The sequence below is a fragment of the Cataglyphis hispanica genome, chromosome 13 (genome assembly GCF_021464435.1).
Source record: "Cataglyphis hispanica isolate Lineage 1 chromosome 13, ULB_Chis1_1.0, whole genome shotgun sequence".
Classification (NCBI taxonomy): Eukaryota; Metazoa; Arthropoda; class Insecta; order Hymenoptera; family Formicidae; genus Cataglyphis; species Cataglyphis hispanica.
The window spans coordinates 4550650-4572507 of record NC_065966.1 but is presented as its reverse complement, the minus strand read 5'-3'; the positions used below and the strand labels follow the sequence as shown (position 1 = coordinate 4572507).

Sequence of the window (21858 nt, the reverse complement as noted above, 5' to 3'; positions counted from 1 at the left end):
AGATCTCTTGTTCAGTAGATTTTTGACATTATAAAAACATTCACGAATTATTAATTTATTGATTATATTACTTATATAACAGCAGGATGCTAATAGGATATAATAGGATAGCAGATAAAATAGTCCAAACGTTACGCATTTCTTTGTCACGCACTTAATCTGCTCAACAAATAATTTATATATTTTGCGTAACTATTTTATATTTCGATTTAAAGCACCGTAGAACGTTATTGATTTGCAAAACCTCGCTTGCGTAACGAATTTGTGTTTGCCTTATTAAAATAGGCTTCGTATATTGAATGAGGCATGAATTTAACTATTCATAGCGCGACTCATCGATCCGGCAATTTATTGCACGATACATATGAAAATTTGCCATTCTGTTCTCTCTTGATTAAAGACGTAACAATAACGGTATACGCTTCTCTAAATTAATTATAATTAAAAAAAATAATAAAGTAATAAAAGTAAATAAAAGAATAATAGAAGTCTAAAAATATTCTGGATACTGTACCCTGTTATTGTTGTGTATCTTGAGTTAATTAAATCGTTAGTTCTGTATTTCTGTGTCTAATCAAAAATGTATATCATCAAGTGTATATTTAATCAAAAATATGTAAAAATAAAAAATTGTTCCGCGAGTCCAAATATGTACGCATCATTTTTCAATTATTCCATAGTTAAAAAATTTTCACTTATATTGATAAATATAAAGATAAAAGACATCATTATGATACGTGTACATTGAAATGTTACATATTAATTTTAAAGAAAACTATATTTAAAATATATATCTAAATATATAATTATATATCTTTAATAATATTATATATAAGTATACATCTTTTTTTTTCCTCTAAAAAACTGTATATCCACAAAAAATTTATTGATTCGCACAAGCTTTTCATTTTTGCATAATAAATTTTTCAAAATATATCCGCAATTAGTAATAGATTGATTACATGCGTAAAATAAAATTCAATGGCAATAAAAAGTGGCATATAACATGAATCAATGTGTCTGCTATTATATATATATATATATATATATATATATATATATATATATATGTATGTATATATATGTATATATTGTATTTTAGAAATAAATACGAAATGTCATTTCAAAGTAAACAAGTTAAGTAAGTCTCAAAATGGTCACATCACACAGATAAGATAATGATGAGCCCCGCGATGTAATCGCTCATTCGATAATCAGTGGGCGTGGAGGAACATAATCAAGTTACGAGAACAATAATAGACTCACGCAATTATTTTCAGAGTCTGCATAATCTCGCGCAAGATACCAGACACAATGAAGTTCATGGAAAAATAAGGTGGGACGGAAAGTATATATTAGTTTGCTATTTCGCGACGATGACGCAACGAGAGTTAGCGAGCTGTCGCAATTGTTGCTCTCGCCAGTGATTATGAGCAAGTTACATACTTTTCTGTTTCTTTTGGGCGATCCTATTTCATAACTTTTTTATTTCTTCATCGGTGGAATAGATAATGAAATTATCATTGCTACTAGATACGAATCAGACATGGATACAGAAGTCTTCTTCTTCTGTTTCTTTTTCTGATTTTATAATTACATGAAGATAAAGCCTCACATTATCAAAAGTTGCGAGATAATCCTTTCTAAAAAAATGTCATTTTTATAAGAAATATACGAGAAAAATATATCTCATTTATTTGGATTCATAAATTATCTCTATTATCAAAAATATATTTGATACCAAATCTATTTGTCATAAGTTTTATGTTTGAAGAAAGCGAGATAATATAATATTTTACTCTCACAAAAATTGAAATTTTAATGGGAAGTATTAATAACAAAAATAAGTATTGAATTTAAGAAAATATAATACCGCATAGTTGCCTCGAATATTGCGTAACTTGCAGAATGTCCGTATGCTTAATTTCAGTATTATGGATAGACAAAGATTCTCTTCATTGTTGCAACGCTATTGTTATAACTCGCTACGACTCATTGCATAAGAAAGGATTTACCTCAATGATATCCTTGACCGAATTATCATGCATAACAATTTTTTATCGTATACAAGACAAGCGAAAATTATATACATATATATAATCATAATTTTCGCAGAAACTCGAGTCAAATATGCTTTTAATTTTTTTCAAAGATAATATTAATGTAAAAAACCCTTTTCCGTTTTTTCACACTGTAATGAAAGATTATTAAATCTCTTGCTATCTTATAAGAAATTTTAATTTAAAAAAAGAAACACTATTAATAAATATATCCTATTTATAAACTTTTATTGCACTTATGTAAAGTTTTTTTAATTATTTAACGATTACTTTAGAAGATATGATAAGTCGTAATCGGTAATACTTTTCACTTTTTTTACAGAAGCGGAAGATCTTTCGGCATATCTTAAGTAGATACAAGAGAGAGGAAGAGAGATAACTCTTAGAGTAATTACAGTCCTCTATTTATTTGTTTTCACATATAAAACGTATCAAGAAGAACGGATGGTGCGATCGCGATTTCGCGAAAGCTGCCCGTTTCTCTTGTTACATCTTTTATCGCGAAACAATATATGTGTGGCATAATATAAAAATGACTCTTCCTAAAAATCCATAATGAGTATCTCCGTTTCGTTCGGAGTTATAGAATACGCTTGCTTTAATCTCTCGATGCTCTCTACTTATTTGTTATCAATACATAATAATATTCGACACTATCCTGTAGAAGTCGCTCTCTATAACTAAATATCTTTTCTATACATTCTCTATGCTTTAATTCCATATATAAATTCCATGCGCCTCTTTTTTACATTATATATTCTCGTTAGATTAGTTTATAATATAGTCCTGCGATTCTGTAACGATATCCACCGGCGTTACTACACCTCCTTCTCGCAATCATTCATATATGTATTATACACGTTAATTATTAAACATATTCATGCAAAATACGCTGTGCATATTTATAATTAAAATTTACATAGAGAAGAAAGAAATAATTGAGAGACTGTTTCTGGACAAGCAGAGAATAACGAACGTTTCGTGTACATTTTCTTTTTAACAACGAATACACATATTCCAATTAAATAAACTCACGAATAGAAAAGAATATATGGAAGGATGATGAGAGCGATAAAAATGCATCCTCTCACCGCAATCGTTTTATGCGTTCCCTTTGTTGCTCCCGGTTTATTCCGCGCTAACGAGGAAACTTTCGGAAGCCTCTTCGAGTTTCGCAAGCTCCGCGCGGATTTGTCATAGAGCAGCACGAAATAAAAGACCATTATCTCTTTTATTTTTTTTTTAACTGCTCTAGAAAAAAAAATATCCGCTAATTAAAACCATTTTGCTTTCGAGGTCTAAGATAATTAAAGAGATATCGAATAGCTTCCTCCTATCATCTGCGCTTGTTGTGTTGTCATCTTTACATAAAAATACTTATTATGATTTAAAAATCACGTTTAGCAAAAAATCTCTCTTTCATCGCGATAATTAAATAAAATTGTAAAAGATTTTGTCTAAATCGAATCATAATGTGTATAACAAATATTTTCGATTAATTTCGTTAGGAGAATTTTATAGAAATAATTTTGCAAATAAACATGTTCGTCGATGGAGAAAAACGAGACGCGCCCTCGAATATATGCATTAAATCACGGTTGTCGGAAGTAGTCACTCTTACGAGTGCAGGCTTTGCCGTTAAAATTATCATTAAAATTAAGAATGATTTTCGGATGTTGAATGCTGCTTATCACAAATAGTAGGAGGGCGAAAAAACGAGGATCCGCGAATTTATTATTCGATATATCAGCCAATGATTAAAAAAAAGTACATATGTATATATACTTAATATACACACATACAGTATAAATATATATAGTCATCAGGGCGATAATACGTATGGGCAAGAGAGAATTTTAGCCTATTGAAAACGGAACTCCGTTGAAGGAACTATATTTCTCGATAATTCTGCATCTGTCGACTCCTGACGCAAAATCCGTCCGCGAGCGAGATTTGCATAAATCTCTTAATATAACACTTAATATATAACAATTTATTCGATAATTGCGGTGATAATCAAGGCCGTCGAAACTAACAGTAGACAATTGCGATATCAAGCGCATCTTATCAAACATATATAATTCCTCTTTTAACGTTATACACAATTATATTCCGCTAGAATCTGCCTTTCTCGATGATGATATCGATATACAAATGTCATGTAACTAATGTTATACATTAATAAGAATAGTTTGCGTGAACGTTGGGTAAAAATAATTGAAATTGATTTAATTTCTCTCGTCCCCTTCGTTCTATAAAGAAAGAAATGTTGATTCAGTTGGACTTTAATTTATGTATCCACAGGAACGATAAATATAGGAATATATAAATATGTATTATCTCGTGATAAAGCAATTTCAATAGAAAGTTTTCATTATAAACCGCGTAATGATAAAAGCTAGCGCTCTATTTGCCTTCAATCGAGCGGTATACTTCGCGACGATTGTCATTCCATGATTTTGCCGGTTATTTTCTGCTAAAAACGAAGAAAATTACCAAGGAGCCAGATATCATCATATAATCGAACTTTCAAGAAAACAAGTTAATTAACTTGCTATATATCTATAATAATTATTATGGACTGTTGTAATGAATAGCGACTTAAGCCTAAATGGACAAGCTCTCTTAAAAAATAATTATAATCACTGTATAAAATTATACTTTCTCAATCTCATGCACATATCTCATCATCGTCGAAATTACGGACGTGCATTCCTCATTCTTCTCGCTCTCGTCACCAAATTTAACAATGTCTCGTTCACATATTGTCATTCTTCGTTTTGATTGTAATGTGTGGTATTTCATTTCGTCAAGAGAACTAATAAAAATATGTACGAGGCGCGTCCCAGAAGTTTCTGTGAATTTAATCTTAAAAGAATTCTTTTTCACAGAAGTATCCTATCGAACAAAACTTGTTAAAATTTTGATTAATTATTCCAGGAACGTATTGTATGTAAGTATTGTATAAGTCGCATTTTTTCTATTGTTATTTTAAAAACGTGCACGATTGATACATTAGGAACGAAAACGGCACGTAGACGCGTATTAACGTTCCATAGAGTGGACACCAAAAAACGACAATGTAACAATTTAAAGATTTATATTTATACGCTGCGCATTTATACTCTCGCATTGTTATCCAGGTACGCATTCGACATGACGCAAACGATCTCTCATTAAAAATACGTAAGACACTATACAAAGTCGCAAAAAGTTTTAATCGAACTCCATTTTCCTTTATATATGGCTTATAGGAACATCCAGCATGTGCGAAGGATTTTTGTGCGCGTATCAAGTTCGATTATCGCGCACTCGTCTCATCTTCTTGCGTGTCGGTCGCGATTTTCACGCGTTTCGATGGCCTGCCGCGTTTCCTCTTAACTACGGTACTCACGGCACAATCGACAGCTGATTTTCGTTTGACGTTCCTTTTGAAGACAGTCCCAGTCGCGTCAGTCTCGATGCTTCTCTCGTTCTCGGTAGTCTTCCTCGTACGTCTAGGACGCCCCGCTATTCGCTCCATCTCGTCGAACTGCGCCTGCAAGCGACGCGCCAATTCAAAATCCTCTTTCTCTTGCAGCAGCAATCGCTCGATCCGTTGCTGTTCCTCAATTGCTTCTTTGTCTGAGGGCAGCTCCTTGACGCAAGTTCCGACAACGTGGTTGCTCTCCGGAACGCACTCCTCCGTCTCGTCGGAAGACTCTGGTGGCGAGTCGTAGTTAAACCTACTGTTATTCTTGTTGCGCACTACGTTCGATAAGTGATCGCTCGACTTGGAGACCTTCGTCAAGTTTCGCGTAGACTTCCTCAAATTCACTTTACTCGCGTCTGAAGAAAACTCGATCCTCTCTAGATCCTCCGTATTACTCTGAGAAATCCTGCTGATTTTCCTTCGCTTCGTTCTCCTTGACCCAGTATGTTCGACTTCCGCGCTTTCTTCGATCGTCGAGAACAAAACGTGATTCGTCGCGGGACTCTCATCTCTCCTCTCAGATAATGTTTTCTTCTTCATTGTTGCTTTGCTTTTTTTAGATGTATTGGATTCAATTTCTCGTCTTGTTTCTTTTTCTATGTTTTCTTTCCTTCTTTTAATCCGCTCCGCTATATTTTCGACCGCTACATCATCGCGATCGCTGTCTTGCTCGTCGTTTTGCGGACTTACTTTGCCGAATGAATCCATCGGATCGTCCTCTTCCTCGTCTATCACATTCAAACTGAGTTCAGCTGCTCTCTTATTACTCCGCAGATTTCTATACCCCTTAGATTTCACTATCATACCATTTCTCACGCGCGTTCTCCAAGATTTACGAGTTTTTTTCGCGTCTGATTCGTCCAAGTTTTTGCTCGTTTTAAGGCCATTAATTATTTTGTTTGCATTTTTCGTATAATTTTTGTTGCTGTCGAATGACGATTCGGGCACAAAATCAAGTCGACGGATGACATCGTTTGTTTGAGGTTTTGTCATCGACTTATTTGAAATCATTTGAGAATGGTCGAGGGATGTCGATGGTTGCTGATCGATCAGCGTCTTCGTATCCTCTAGATTGTGCGGCGCTTGCTTTTCTTTTGCGTCCTGTTTTATTCTACCTGTAATAGAATTATTAAATGGTTAAATTAAAAAACCTATATTTATATATTCTAATTAAAAAACCTATATTTGTATATTGTGTCTTAATGAAGTAATTATTCAGCATAAATAACGTTTTACGCGTATAATGACTAATTTACCTCTAAAAGCGCTCCAAGAGCATCCAATTATACGTTTCATGTGCGTCGGTGATGGAGGTTTTGGCACTGCATTAGACGCTTTCTTTAAAACGGGGATCACTCTAATCAATTTTGGATCTATCTGTTTTCCATCTGAGAGCAAAACAAGATATTTTCTATATAAACATTTATCACATAAAAATATATAGATATTACATTAGTTCTCTCTTTCTTTCTCGTATAGATATATACCTGAAGAAACTTTTAATTTCGTTCTCGGAACCGTCTTGATCGGTTTGAAATGATGAATCTCCTGATTTATACTATCATGACTGCCCGAACTCTCGGCACTCCCTATTCTTTCATCATCATCAGCCAATGTCATACACACTTCTATCCCTAAACTCTTCTTTTTGCTGTTCACCACATCGCTTGGTATGCGCAACTCTTCTTTAGTCTCCGTCATATAAGCTTTGGATGTGGAACAGCCGGGATCCATGGAATAATTCGAAGTACAAGGTTGTGTGAATTTGGATACTGTTTTATGTTTTAACGTCTTTGTAACAGCATTGTACACAGGTATTTGTTTCTGACAACAATATTTAAGTGAAACTTTATGCATACTGGATGCATCTGTCTCATTAGAGCCATATATATTGGAACATATTGTCTCAATTTTAGATAGCAGTGTCGTATTCGTTTGTCTCGGCTTTGTGCTGTCGCTGACAGATTCGGCAAGACTCATCTGCCTGCCTTCTAAGTGTGCAGCTTCAGTTTGTGGCATTTCGACATTATTTACAAGCATAGTCTTAGTGTTAAACCTAGATGCATCAAGAACATAATTTGATACCGATGCGTTTAAACACTGATTATAACACTTTGTAGCTTCCTTGTGCTTCTTCACAACCTGCTGTTTTGCCAAGGTCTTAGCTAGCAATTGATCCTGTGCCAATTGAGCCAACAATAGCTGTTGCTCCTCTACCCGAATTTTCTGTATCAATGCTTCACTAGCTATCTGTTCAGCTTGTCTCTGACGACGCATTTCTTCCTCGGCCATTTGAAGTTGCGCCTCATATTCCCTATGTATCTCTCCAGCTGCGCTGAGTATTCTTTTTGTTGTATAATCTGTGTTAAAAGATATAAATACTCTTCCTTAATAACTTGTAAGAAAATCATCCTATTTGAAAAGCGCCATGTATTTTGCAATTATAATCACTTTATATTCAAATAACAAATAAGTAAAGAATAATTATAATCGTAAACGCTCTTATTAATGTTTTTATTAAACAAAATAAAGTTTAAAAAGGTTAAAAAAAATGACATTGCGCACAGACTGAGAATAATAAATAATAAAGCCAAAGGCTTAATCGAGAGCTTACATAATCCGTACGAATCATCTCAAAGAAGAATATATAGTATCCATAGAAAATACAAGCGAAACTTATCGCCGCTGCGACGATAGGTTATGTCATATTTGTTTATTGCTGTGACGCGCGCGTGTGTGTGTGTGTGTATAAGCGTGTGCGTCACTCACCAGCGTCCAAGCTGAGATCCCCCTCCTCACCATTATGCTTGTTCTCGATCTCCTTCGGGAACTTGGCTCTAATGAGCTCCCAGAGACCATGGTTCACCAAGGTCTCCGACTTGGTCGCGTTACGCAGCCACGAACCCACCCGGACCCGACACAGGGGACAGCTCAGACTGTTGTGCTCGAATGTACCCTTCAGACAGCGTAGACAGAGGTTATGTGTGCACGGCAGCGTCACTGGTTCGATTAATATCCCACGGCACACCGGGCACATAAGATCGCGTAGATGCACATCCGCGGTGGACCGCGACGACAGATCCAACAACTTGGACGTACGCTTCAAATACATCTTTCCATATCTTCTCCGCGATTACGGCTACTGCACTGGGAACTACACCGTCGTCACCGTCGTGACAACGATTTCGTCTTTGTGTGTGTGTATCAGTGTGTATGCGCGATTCCGGATTTCGCCGTTCCGCATGTCGCGAAACGCGTGGATCCGGACTGGTAAAATAGAGAGAGAGAGAGAAAAAAAGTGTCTGCATTCTTTCTCTTTTATGAAAAAAATAGTTATTGCATTTACATAAAGAATTAAAATTGGAAAATTTTGAATGATTTTTTGGATTAAATGAAATTTATATAAAATTTAATATTCATATAAAAACTTTACATTAAATTTTTCTTAGAAATATCACAAATTATATTAAATTTTTAATTAAATAAATAATATAATTATTATTATTATGTAACAAGATAATATAAATTCCAAAATATTAACTATATATTTTAACTAAATGCATTTTAAGGTATACACATGAATGGAAAAGTGTTTTTCTACATTTTTTTCTTTTCTGTTTTGTATAGTAATTTAAAAAAAATATAATCTTTTATCATGCAATATTAAAATAATAATAAGATTATTTGTCTTTATTAATATATATATATATATATATATATATATATATATATATATATATATTAAAAAATAGTCATAAAACTTGTATTTAAATGTAACAATATAATTCCATAATAGGATATGTATATTTCTATGACATGATTCTTATAAGACTTATGGTCCAGAAATTATTTCATACAACATTTCTATGTGTATTTTTTTCTTATAACTTATCACTAGTATAATAAATTTACTTCTATTCGATTATTTGCACGTTCTAGTTTAGAAATAATCCAGTACAACAGTAAGACCTATCCAAGTTTATCATCTAGATGGAGCTCAGGATTTGTTTTAACTTTTTTATTTCTTCTTTGTCTCATTCAGAAAGATGGAAAAGAAAATGAAACTCGAATCTAAAAACTTGGACAGGTCTATTCTAATCGATTAACTCTAAACTTATCAAAAAAGCAATGCACAAAGAAAATCTATCAAGAATTTTAAATAACAAAGATGAAATTGTAAAAATTTATCTTAATTAGTTTATAAATAGTACGCATTGATGTACTTAGAAAATACATAAACATGCAATGCGCATAAAAAGATAGTATACCAAAATATACATCAAGATTCTATGATTTTATGTGAATGTAACATTTATTCGTAATTCGTTTAAAAATGAAAACATTGTAAAGAAACTATTTGCGAGTAAAAAGAAAAAATATCCGCCTATCATAATATCACGCACACTTAATCTCTTTTAAATATTTAAAATTCACGTTTATATATTTATCGAGTACAAAGCCTAGTATCTCTACACTCTGCACGACATAATTTTAAATCGATAGCACTACGGAAGCTTCATTTCTGTATTACAAGAAACGATTGCATTTTTGTACATCATAGTCGAATATTTTGACATATTCATGACATACAAATGAATCAAATCTAATCAGCCTTGTCAGTGATACCTCGTTAATCCGCCTATTTTGCTTTGGCTGAAGGACGATTTCTTAGATTTTTCTTCGTCGCCTGATCTACCTCCGGAAGATCGTCATCTTCGGATAAAGCGGATTTCTTGCCTGTAAATGTACGCATGTTTTAATTCTAAAAATAAATTTTGACACTCCACATAGATAAAATTAATAATAAAGTATAAAATAACAATAAAGATTTAAATAAAATTAAATTTAAATAAAATGAAATCGTCCTCACCTTCTCGTTTTCTCAGCTTTTGTTTCGGCTTGGCTTTAACGACGACGGGCGCAGCATTCTCGCGCGCGCGCTTAACTTGCTTCGCGATGAAGTGATACAGAAGGTAAGCTTGGAAGAGCGAAATAATAGATACCGCCGAGAATTGTACGCCTGGAGTATTGAAATTGCCGGTGTCATAATCAAAATTGAACTCCTGCTTTCTCAAACCGTACAGAAATACAACAACCGTAAGCACGATGGTCGTAACGCGCGCGAACGCATACGTTGAATTAGCGACGAGGAATGATACTGTAAACATCATATAAATATATTCAGAGTTCTTGGTATAAACACAACAACTCAACTGTTGGCAAAGTTAACTTACATTTCGTTCTTTTCTCCTTTTGGCTAATAAAATGAACCAATCTGGCTCCATGTAACAAGGCATCTGCCATATAATGGAGAGTCAACAAGATTACTGCTAATTGTTGGAAGCTGCAGAAAATAAATATTTATTATAAACTGGGAAAAAATTTGAGAAGAAAGTATTTACAAGATATTATTATAATAATTACTTAAAGAAATAAGCCGCAGATGTATAGAATAATCCAATGGTTGCATGGAGAATGCGTTGCGGGATATCCTCTTTCTTGACTCGTTGAAAGTAGAGTTCGGGATAACAGTGTAACCAATAGGCAAGCTGGCCAATAAAGAATAATTTCAAGGAGAAAGACATTGGCGCTGGATATTCTTCCCACAGTGCCCATATATTCAAAAGCATATTTTCCCTAAAAAAAAAAAAACATTATACTTTTAATATATTTGTCTGAAAAATTATTCAAAATTAAAAATTATAAAATATAAAGATTTTTCTTTATAATTAAAATCTGTATTACCTGATGATGATATCAATGGCCCATAATGCAGATAATGTATAAAACACTATCAATTGGCCCGACTCATTAAATTTAGAGAGTTTGACTTTACTGAGATGGAGACGTTTGGATATTTTCTGCGAACAAAAATAAATTTTTTCAATAACAAACTTTAATATATTTTTAAAGTCAGTATATTTCATATTCGACAGGTATCTTATTATTACTTACATCAAATATATATTCCTGAAGCACTGCATGCATTATAATAGTTATCAAGAAGTAAAAGAATACTGCACAGGCATCTTTCCATCCTGTAGTATACTTTATTACTGCTGTTGGATCTTCAGTGGTATTAGTGACATTATGATGAATAGCAATAAACATATATGCCCATGGCGAAGTTACCTGAAAGAAAATAATACTTGATAAATTTGAAGTAACAAAAATAATAGGGAGAAACGCACAGCTGTAAGAATAAAACATATTTTACTGATAATTTATTTTCCCAAGAGAAATAATATAGAGACTTCAAAGTAATTTTGTCTAATAGCATAATACAGTTATTAATATAATATTAGATAATCTTTATATATATAAATATGTCATAATTTATATCTTTTTTATAATGATATTTAATGAATGATAAATTAGAATACTATTTAAGAGCACAAAATGTCTTCACAAATCTTATAAACAAGTATATGTCAAAGTATCTAGCAGTCCCAATTAACATCACAATCTAACATATGGTCATCCTACTTCTCAAACTTGCTGAATTTTGTCTAATATAATGCAAGATACAGAGAGACAAAGCTTGAATGTGAACGATTCATGCAAATACAGTTTTCCAAATCGTTTCATTCGAGCAAATCGGAGTAGCCAAGTAAACGTCCGAAGAAAATTGACAGATCAGAAACCGACCTGCACCATCAGACCGATCACGAAGACCATAGCCACGCAGGAAACGATGTCTGCATGGTTTTGTATGACAAACTCATGGCTCAGTATCGGTGGATTCTTGTTAGAGCTCTTGCGTCCCTTTACCGCGACCATCTTGGCCCAGACGAGCGTATGTTCACTGCACGGCGAATGCGGCACGACAAAACAGTCCTCGGTGGCTTCGCCGCGGAAACCGGGCCACGCAACGCCACGCCACGCCGCTTCACCGTGGAAACGTCACGCGCGCGGCGGCCAACACGCTGAGCAATGTGGCGCTCGTTTCTCTAACCTGTTGGCACCGCGCGAGTCACATTGTCGATCGTATGATCAGGATATATCCGAGGAAATTTATTCCTAGCCATTGCGCAAAAACGCGGAAATTGTATTTATTTCGACAAAATATATTGGAGTTGCAAAGACGAGACGGATAGATTTGTGGGAAAAAGGCAGGAATTATGATTACGATCTGGACACTCGCTTGACTTCTAGTGCGATGCACTACCCAGCGTACCTCGCGCGAATTCAAAGTGAAAGAAAATTTTGCGTGTACAATGATGGATTATCTCAATAGTTGCACAACATATTATTAGAATGTTATATGCGTGTGTGTATGTGTGCGTTATATAAAATATTACAAAATTTAGTTTTTATAAATAATAATAGATAAAAATAATTAAAAAATTGCGATATCTTTTGCAATATTGGTTTGAGCATAAAAATGTTAAAAGTTTCTTTTATATCGTGATGTGCTATCCAGATCGCTAACGCGACAAGGATAGAAAAATAATTTCATATAATTAATAATTAATTCTCTCTCTCTTTCTCTCTCTCCCTCTCTTTCTCTCCCCCTCCCACTCTGTCTCTTTCTCTCTAACAATTATTTCTTTAAAAATATTTAAAATTAAATTTATTTTGTCCAAAGCTTTATCGTTCGATTTTTCGATGATTTAAATATGATTCAAATTGAGAATGCGCAATAAAATAGTCGAAACGCAGATCCGAACAATTAACGATAAGATCTGTGATATATTAATCGTTAATTTAATAATTGATCTATAATTTAAAATTCCTAATCTACAGTCATGGTGCACAAATATCTAGATGTGCGAGTACGTTTCAAATATTTTCAATTTTGTGTAAGAAAACATGCAGGAGAAAAAACATGACCACAATGTATATACACACATTATATATATATAGAAAGAAATTATAATATATATAAATTGTATATAACATCCAATTAATATAGTATCTGAAATATTATATATATATACAGTTATGTAACAGCTAGGGAATTATGTTTCGCGTAATCGTGCGAAATTAGCCGCGGTCACGTGACTGAATTTCGAACCAAACCATTACTTGAAGTCGTGCGTCGCTGGTGTGCAGTCGAATCGCTCTGTCTTTTGATGTCTTTTTAATCCGTCCCGGACAAATTTCGTATCTGGACGAACGTGGAGGATGTCGATTTTAGTGACAGGTAATTATCTCAGCATTAATCGGCTTATGTGATCTCGCAATTAACTGCATTTAACCGCGTATCTCGATATGCGTGATCGATGCATTCCACATTCCGTCGAAGCAACGGCAACGGATTTCTAATATGCAGATATTTCGCGATGTACGTCAGTCCGATGAGCCGTGTCATTCGAGTTATTGAGAAGCATCGAGAAGCATCGAAAAGCATTGAAAGATTTCGTCGCCGCGGCGGATTGATATAACATCGCGCTTTGTCGGACGCGCCGATATTTGCGCGTCAAATATCGGCGCGTCCGCCATGCGTCATTTCGAATTTTTGCGCAGTGTCGCGCGCGATAAGTGTCAGGAATGCCGAGTGTATCTACGTTGATAATGTAATAATTGAATAATTTAATTTTCCAACATCGCATATAAAATTTAAGGTTCATTTAAAAAATATAATTTACCAGAGTTTAATTGGAAAACTATTTTTTGCGTAAATTAATTAAATTAATTATTTCTATTTTATATCAAATTTTTCTATTTCTAAAAGATATTTCTCTTTTTAAATTTGAGATTTTTTATAATTGCGGTATATTAAATAATATATGTGTTAAATAATATTGATATGTGTACACAATACTGTGTAATATTTTAATTTAAAAGAAGAAGAATTTAAATTACTATTGCTGCGACATGTTCGGCATCAATCTTTAAATATGCTATACATGTAATTTATAAACGCGAATGTTTAAAATAACAATAAAACTTAATTAACTTACGAAAGAGACATATATCAAGAATAATAGAAAATATTATATATTTCGTACATTTACAGAAAAATTAAGTATATAAATATTCTTAATAAACGGACTACAATACACTAGCGCGATTCACTTACTAAACTCAATTGGATCAATCTAATAGCATTTTTCCACATTGCAAATCTGTTACAACAAATTACATATATTTGCAACAAAATATTACTTTTAATCTTACAACGTTTTCTAACATGGAAGAATAATAAAAATAACTTCTGTGTTATATTCATTTCTCTATAGTAACAATATATTATGCGTATGTATTTTATATATATTTTTAAAAATGTATATAAATAGTTTTCTTTTCTTTTTACTATTAAAGATAATTAAGGATTATCACAATCAGTTTGGAAATCTTTTATATCTTATTAATATTTTAAAAGACAAATATTTATAAACTGTACGGGACGCATATTTCATCATAAATTTAATTTTCCTAAATTTTTCATTCGAGATCTATTACAATATTTCTAATACATTACTAAGTTCGTGGGTAATTCAATTTTATATTAATTTAAATCAATATAAAAGAAATTTTTCTCAAAAAAAGCTAAAACAACAGAAACTTTGTCGTTAAGATGTAAAAGTATGATCTTTTGTCATATGCTCATTATTTGTTAACACGCACTCGTCGCACCATAGGAACGTCATATACCAAATTGAAGAAAGCATTTGCTATATGAGCGAATGCTCTTGCCCACGCATTGATTTTATAATTAATTTCTTTTAACAACGGCAGCGCGTTTTCTATTGAAGGAGGTTTCTCCCTAAAAAATAAATATATGTTATAAAAAATAAAAGCACGACTTAAAAAATTTCGAATTAATTTAATTTTTTAAATTTATATAACAAATAAAATTTTATCTATTTTTTTAAAATATAACTAATATAAATAATACTAAAAATTGTTTTGTGTTAATATAAATAAATACTAAATAAATAAAAAAAAATTATATCAAAATGCATCCTTTTTAAATAAATATTAATATACGATTATAAAAGATTTATATAATATAAGTCATTTACCTGTCGCTTTCCAATTGCTTTTTCGTTTGATTGGTATAAGTATACATGTAGCACGCCGGATAGGAACTCGTAGTCTTTACACGATGAAATATTCCTGTTTTTACGGGAATCGATTTTTCTTTCGGCACAATAATTGTATTGACTAATTCTTCCTCACTATAAATTACTTCGCCTTCTAACACAGTCAGGGAAACGTTTGCAAAATCGATGGATATATAATTTTCCAAGTACATTCCCGGAAAATCGGCTACGAATAACACATCCGTATAATTCGACCAGGTGTATACGTGCTGCTGAATTTCCTCCAGTTTATATCTGACAATCATAAAGAAAATAATTATAATTTTTATTGACTTTTCTAGTTAAACAATAATTATTAATTTCATAATTAATTATTTATTAATAATTTTACAATTATTATTCTCTCTAAAATTAATTATCTTTTGCGATATGTTGGTGTTTGCGCGAAAATACATTATAATTAATTTTTTTAACTACTATAAAAATAAACATACCGATACGAATTATATCGCGTGAGTAATGGCATCAGGAATGAAACAGGTTTAAGAGGATGCCAATCGACCGTTAACATATCGACGTTTGGGTCAAATATTCTCTGTTGAAATCTACCGTTTAAGGAACACCAGACGTCCATATAAATGCTTAAATTCGTGGACAGTCTCATCCATTTTTCTTTATCCTCAAAACGGTAACGAGTACTCAATGTTTCCTCTCTTCGACGCATCAGATTATCCTAAAATTATATACAAAAGAAAAATATATTTAACAGTATTTTATTAATAAAATAAGTAGAACGTTTCATAAAAAAAAAAAAAACGGGATTCAAGAAAGTCGAAGATAATAGTTGAAAATATTAAATAATATTACAGATATTTATTACGACGCGTCAATACCTTTAAACATTGCGAATATTGAATCGCCATGTCCCCGTGTCTCACCCATCTATTTCCTTGAACCCATGCTTCAGGATCTAAATATCGAATCTCGTTATTTGCGTTATCGTGCACTTTGATCACAACTAGCATAGTATCCCAAGCATGGATCATCATATCCCAAGAATAACCGTACAAACCAGGCACCCAATTGTTGTAACCCTAAAATATAAAATATTTAACATAGTCGTTAAAATATAAAAATTTATTTAAAAATTTAGAAAAAAATGCAATACGAATTATTTTGTTTTGCGAAACTGATTCAATTATATAAAATATAATTTGAAAAAATTATATTTATTTTTTAAATTATCGTTATTTTTAAATAATGTCAATATAATAATATTGATATTAATAATTTTAATACCTTTGATATAAAATGCGAGTACGGCAAAAAAAACTGCAGCGCAATATGGCACAATAATAAAGACACCACAAACTTTTGTTTTCTTGTCGCTTTTCGTGATTGTTGACATCCCTGAAGTCTTTTAAGAATACTTGTTGCTTCCTTTTCATCCGACTCAATCAAATTTTTAGATAAATGTATATCGTTATCTTTTTTATCTACTTTCTTAGATTTTGATTTAATTAAATAAGTTTCATCTATTTCATTTTTCGTTTTTTTTTCTGAAAGAAAAAATATCTTAGATCTTATATTAAAATATGATTCTGAAAAAGATGATTATTTACCTTTATGCATCGTTTCATTATGTAAAATTTCATTCGAAGGCAACGCGGAACAATCGGAACTTAGAGATTCTTTTATTTGATTATCAGTCTCTTTCACGCTATCTGCGTCGATTAAATTTACATCAGTCACTAAGATCTCTCGTTTCCAGCTAAAGTAAAGTTCTAATCTACGCGGCCAATCCGCGCTACAAAATAACGACATTGTCGCTAGGCACACATACGGGAACATCCCTGGAAAAAATTTTTTTTTTTTGTATTTTATATAAGTAAAGCCAACAATGTCAGAAAAAGCTTTGATTATTCTAATCACATTTTATTAATATCTTATCAAGTATAAAAATAGTGATAGTTACCTATGCTGAATAGCCTCGAGTTCATTACGTGAAAAGCAGTGCAGAATATCATGGCCGGTATTCGTGTTTTTTCGAACAGCATCCAGAATCCAACAGACAGATCAAAGATAAAAGTGAACCAGTGGACGATTAAAAAGTCAATCTGTTCGGTTGTCAAAACTATTCTGAAAAAAATTGTTTTCTTTTCATCTAGACATATGTATATCTGTTAGTCAAAAAATAATCCCTTTATTTCTTATACGCTGTTCTTCTTGTTTGTTACAATGTTCGATATATTTTTTGATTGTGTATGTCACTCACTTGAACGGATGAAACACCCAGTGTCTGGACAGATTTGTCATAGCGTAACCTTCGAGCCATTCCCTGCCAGACTTTTTCAAGCCGGCCAAGAAGTAAAGAGCAAAAAATTGAAATTTTAGGATGAAGTAATTCCAGTATGGCACAAAATTATCGTTTCGTTTCGCGTTACTTGCATCAAATGCGCTACGAGGTATTAATACATTAATTTCCGATTAATTAATTCGTGATTAATATACGAAGATTAAAGAGATTCGACTTACAAATACTTGTTCGCTTCCGTTCCCCAGAACAAGGTCGCTACAATGCCGTAGAGATAAGTATGATTGTTCCAATAGTTTTTGTCCAACAGAAAGATATACCAGTAGGGCAACACAAAGCAAGCGCATGCGATTTTAAAGTGCAAACCGAGCGCGATTCCGAAGGCACCTATCCACATCACTGTGTATATTATTATCATCCATGGAAGCGACGGCGCTTTCATACCGTGGATCAATGGGAAATGACAGTCCCATGGATCGCCCCATTTTATGTCGATGTCTGCCAATCCTCTCTCCTCAACAATGTCTATTACCATGCATAATCCTGGCAAAAAATGTCATTAAATTTTCAGAATATAAAATAAACCAAAAAAGTTGAGATTTTTAATAAGATAATTTAATAAATTATTGTTATTACTTTTACATGTCGGATGATTTCATTTTTAGCGTTTAAAACTTGTTCAAATTTGATTATTCCAAATTATTAAATTAAAAACATTAATAATAAAATGCATTTTATGCAGGCAGTATATATAATCATGGTCATGTTTCTATTGGTTCGTATCTTATTAATCCTCATAACTGCTTTAATAGATTTAATTCCTACAATTCAAATTCTTCGCTTCATTTATAAAGTGTTGTAGTGAGATTAATAATATATTATTAATGTAATAAAATATAAATTATATCATGATTATAATTAAAATCGAGTAGTCCATTAATCATTATTTTTCAATTTTTTAATTATCATAATTATGGAGCTTTGGATAAAAGAAATATTTCATGAAAAATATTTCTTTTATCCAAAGCTCCATAATTATGATAATTAAAAAATTGAAAAATAATGATTAATGGACTACTCGATTTTAATTATAATCTACAATTTTGCAATATACATATGAAAAAAGCAAGAATGTAAGAAAAATATTTTACAGAATTTTGTCCTGCTTTTTATATAATTTATGATTTTTTTTTAGTCTATAAAATTAGAAAGAAGTTAGAAAGACAACAGGAGATAATTTTATTATTTTTGATATGTAAACTTACCAAACAAAGCTCTTGCCACTCCCAAACTAGATGGATCAGTCGGACGATAGAGGAATTGTGTGAACTTTTCAAAACTCGACGCATTGTTTGTTTCGAAATCGAATAGTCTCTCGAAGTTATTATTGAACGATTGTTTCAATGATGACCAACGTCCAGACAAGTAATTTGTAAAATTTTCTACGTACAGTCCATCGTTTGGCGATGTAGACGTCTTTCTCGTTGACTCGTCCTTCTTCCTCCACATACCACTTTCAATTCTGCAAGAAAATAATGTTTATTTAATTTTTAAGTAATCTCATCCTTATAATCTTATCTCAGAGAGTGTGTCTAAAAATTTCATAAATACAATAAAAAATTTAGAAATTCTACTTTTTTCTTACTATAATTTTCGTGAGACATATTATTTATAAAACGGAAAATCACTCTGTTTAATAGAACGTTTATTAATCAGCAAAAATAGTTTGCTATTTTCATAACTTGACATACTTCACAGCTTTATATATTATAGCAACATATGTAGAGGGAATTTTGGAGTTTTTTAATTTCGCAAATGATAGCGTGCAGAATTAAATTCCTTAGAGAGCAAGGCTTACTCAAGTAACAAATTTTTCTATGTTTAGTAAAACTTCTATTGTCATACAAACTCAAGGGTAAAGATCTTTGAACAAATCGATTTCTTCAGACAAAATCAAATGACTATATTTTTTAAAGCAAATTTTAAATATAATTTATTTGTTGCATAATAAATTTTTTAAATATAAAAAACAATTTTTATAATAAAAATTGTAATTTTCTCTATTTTATTTTTTGAGTTTTTTCTGCCAATTGCCAATTTACATATATTTTTTGGTATAACTATTTTAGTATGAAGCTGCTTTTTACGTTTTATGTCATTTAAAACTAATTAAAATTTTATAATATATTGTACGTGTAATAAATTACTATAAAATGTTTATATTTATTTTTTGTCATTTAAATAATTAAACATTCATGATTAAACGGCGTTCAAATATAATGGAGATTCTCTTGTACTTACTTATGTTAATCTACTACGGGAAATCACTCGTAATGTATGGTAATTGAACGAGTTGTTAACATTGCCAATGAGTAAATTGCATTTTTCAAAGTAAATTTACAGAATATTAAGTTTATTCGGCGTGTAAAGTAAAAGAATTGATTTTGTAGATAAAAATGCTTTGCGCACAATTATATAATTTATGAATATATTAACGCGGAGATTCACAAAGAATATATGTAAGTGAGACAAACAAAATTCTTAAAATTATATATTAATTGAGAACTTAAAAATGCAACCGATAACACAACTTATAATTACAATATATTCAAAAATATTATACTAGTTGTCAGCTCGTAATATATATAATTAATTAATATTAAAAAATTTGAATTTAACATAACATAAACATAACATAAAATTTAATACACACATTACGTTTAAATGCCGCGACACAGTTATGTTTTTAGATAACTTTGCGAACTACGAAGATAATTAAAATAAATCGCGATCTAATTGTCACATGATAGAATCTTTTACGCATGCAGAATAAATATTGCACATCTTGTCACGTGTTTCTCGCAAAAAGGTCGGCGCAATTTTAAATGCATAAAGATCTTTTAGTAAATAGAAAAGATCGAGTGCAAATCGCGTACCTGGTTAGTTTTCTTCGCGAACGGAGACGATACTGTAGGATGAGACACAGTCAACGAAGTCGGAAGACAAGATCTTTTTGCCTCTGATAGCGCCGTGTGGAGGACCGGACGGCTTCTGTCTGGAGTCTGGAACAGCTGGAGAAGGAAGAGGAGCACTTTGCGCCGGCTGTTTCAAAGCTTCAGAGTAGGAATACCGTCGCCAAGCAACGTGGCACGGATTATTGACCCGCGCCCGCGCAATAATTATATTTCACAGCATTTCTTTATCTTGCGTGCACTAGACTTTCGCCGATAGATATTATCGATCTCTTTTATTAATAGCGAAATCTCCGATCGGGAAATAACAGGGGTTGTCACATAATTATTATGTATAATAATAAAATTAAGCGCAACAGAAACGAGGCATCTTATATATTAAATGAGGATCACAAACACATAACAGATTATTTCCAATCATAATTTAAATTTTTATCTTTACATTTATAAATGCTATTTTAGTGACATGCACTAATATATTGTATAATAATTGATGAATAATTTAATTATTTTATTAATAAAATTAATAGAAAAAAGAAATTAAATAAAAAAAATTGAAATAAAAGCTAATACGATTGTTTTAAAATATTTATTAGCATTTAAAAAAAAAGTGATTTTTAAAAAATATTTTTGAACTAATGTAAAATATTTAATAAAGATTGAATCGATTGAATTACAGCATATATATGTTTATTATACTGTCTTCTATATATAACGTATATGATTCACGAGAACTCGTTTGCGGCGTCTAGATTACGCTCGCATGAGTTATATTTGGTTATATTACTTTATGTGTTATCTACTCCCAGCTCTTAAATGAGTATTATTGTTTCGCTAAATGAAATTGCATCATTGAATCGCTTTTTCTAATTCAAATTTGAAACATTCTTTATTAAAACAATTAACAAATAAATATCCTTCTTTTAATCTTTTTAGGAAGCTATTATTTCTAGAAAACTTATAAATATTAAATTATTTTAAATAAATTTGAGATAAAAACTAAAAGAGACATTAAGATTAATGTATTTCTTTTTTCTTCGCGATAAAA

General features: G+C 31.8%; 3 protein-coding genes across 4 annotated transcripts; all 3 read right to left on the bottom strand.

The window, feature by feature from the left end:
- Nucleotides 1-1871: 1871 nt before the first annotated feature.
- Nucleotides 1872-8752, bottom strand: LOC126854012 (uncharacterized). 2 transcript variants are annotated; one of them, XM_050600332.1, is made up of 4 exons: nt 8147-8250; nt 7020-7892; nt 6789-6920; nt 1872-6647 (listed from the first exon to the last, which is right to left on the bottom strand). In XM_050600332.1, the coding sequence occupies exons 2-4, from the start codon at nt 7822-7824 to the stop codon at nt 5362-5364; spliced, it is 2223 nt and encodes a 740-aa protein (XP_050456289.1). In that variant the 5' UTR covers nt 7825-7892; nt 8147-8250; the 3' UTR covers nt 1872-5361. The 2 variants fall into 2 exon arrangements, with proteins under 2 accessions (XP_050456289.1, XP_050456288.1); XM_050600331.1 differs by lacking the exon at nt 8147-8250 and adding an exon at nt 8302-8752 and having other exon boundaries at nt 1873-6647.
- A 541-nt stretch (nt 8753-9293) lies between these two features.
- LOC126854020 (translocating chain-associated membrane protein 1) lies at nt 9294-12453 on the bottom strand. Its single transcript, XM_050600345.1, has 7 exons — nt 12181-12453; nt 11488-11664; nt 11278-11393; nt 10957-11169; nt 10767-10876; nt 10403-10690; nt 9294-10269 (listed from the first exon to the last, which is right to left on the bottom strand). Exons 1-7 carry the CDS (start codon nt 12310-12312, stop codon nt 10172-10174), a joined length of 1134 nt encoding a protein of 377 aa, XP_050456302.1. The 5' UTR covers nt 12313-12453; the 3' UTR covers nt 9294-10171.
- A 1990-nt stretch (nt 12454-14443) lies between these two features.
- LOC126854013 (vitamin K-dependent gamma-carboxylase) lies at nt 14444-20907 on the bottom strand. The gene is made up of 11 exons (XM_050600333.1): nt 20775-20907; nt 19104-19360; nt 18060-18381; nt 17800-17982; nt 17500-17663; nt 17147-17377; nt 16824-17083; nt 16418-16618; nt 16019-16257; nt 15504-15818; nt 14444-15244 (listed from the first exon to the last, which is right to left on the bottom strand). Exons 2-11 carry the CDS (start codon nt 19345-19347, stop codon nt 15088-15090), a joined length of 2316 nt encoding a protein of 771 aa, XP_050456290.1. The 5' UTR covers nt 19348-19360; nt 20775-20907; the 3' UTR covers nt 14444-15087.
- Between the last annotated feature and the right edge of the window lie 951 nt (nt 20908-21858).

Excerpts from the sequence above, each read along its gene's own strand:
- LOC126854012 (XM_050600331.1), bottom strand. The coding sequence starts at position 8,644 with ATGTATTTGAAGCGTACGTCCAAGTTGTTGGATCTGTCGTCGCGGTCC. Across the intron at positions 7,893-8,301 it reads GGATCTCAGCTTGGACGCTG|ATTATACAACAAAAAGAATA; the intron begins GTGAGTGACGCA and ends CTTTTAACACAG. Across the intron at positions 6,648-6,788 it reads CTCTTGGAGCGCTTTTAGAG|GTAGAATAAAACAGGACGCA; the intron begins GTAAATTAGTCA and ends ATTCTATTACAG.
- LOC126854020 (XM_050600345.1), bottom strand. The coding sequence starts at position 12,312 with ATGGTCGCGGTAAAGGGACGCAAGAGCTCTAACAAGAATCCACCGATA. Across the intron at positions 11,170-11,277 it reads GCCATTGATATCATCATCAG|GGAAAATATGCTTTTGAATA; the intron begins GTAATACAGATT and ends TTTTTTTTTTAG. Across the intron at positions 10,691-10,766 it reads AAAGGAGAAAAGAACGAAAT|TATCATTCCTCGTCGCTAAT; the intron begins GTAAGTTAACTT and ends TGATGTTTACAG.
- LOC126854013 (XM_050600333.1), bottom strand. The coding sequence starts at position 19,347 with ATGTGGAGGAAGAAGGACGAGTCAACGAGAAAGACGTCTACATCGCCA. Across the intron at positions 18,382-19,103 it reads AGTGGCAAGAGCTTTGTTTG|GATTATGCATGGTAATAGAC; the intron begins GTAAGTTTACAT and ends ATTTTTTGCCAG. Across the intron at positions 17,084-17,146 it reads TAATGAAACGATGCATAAAG|AAAAAAAAACGAAAAATGAA; the intron begins GTAAATAATCAT and ends TTTTTCTTTCAG.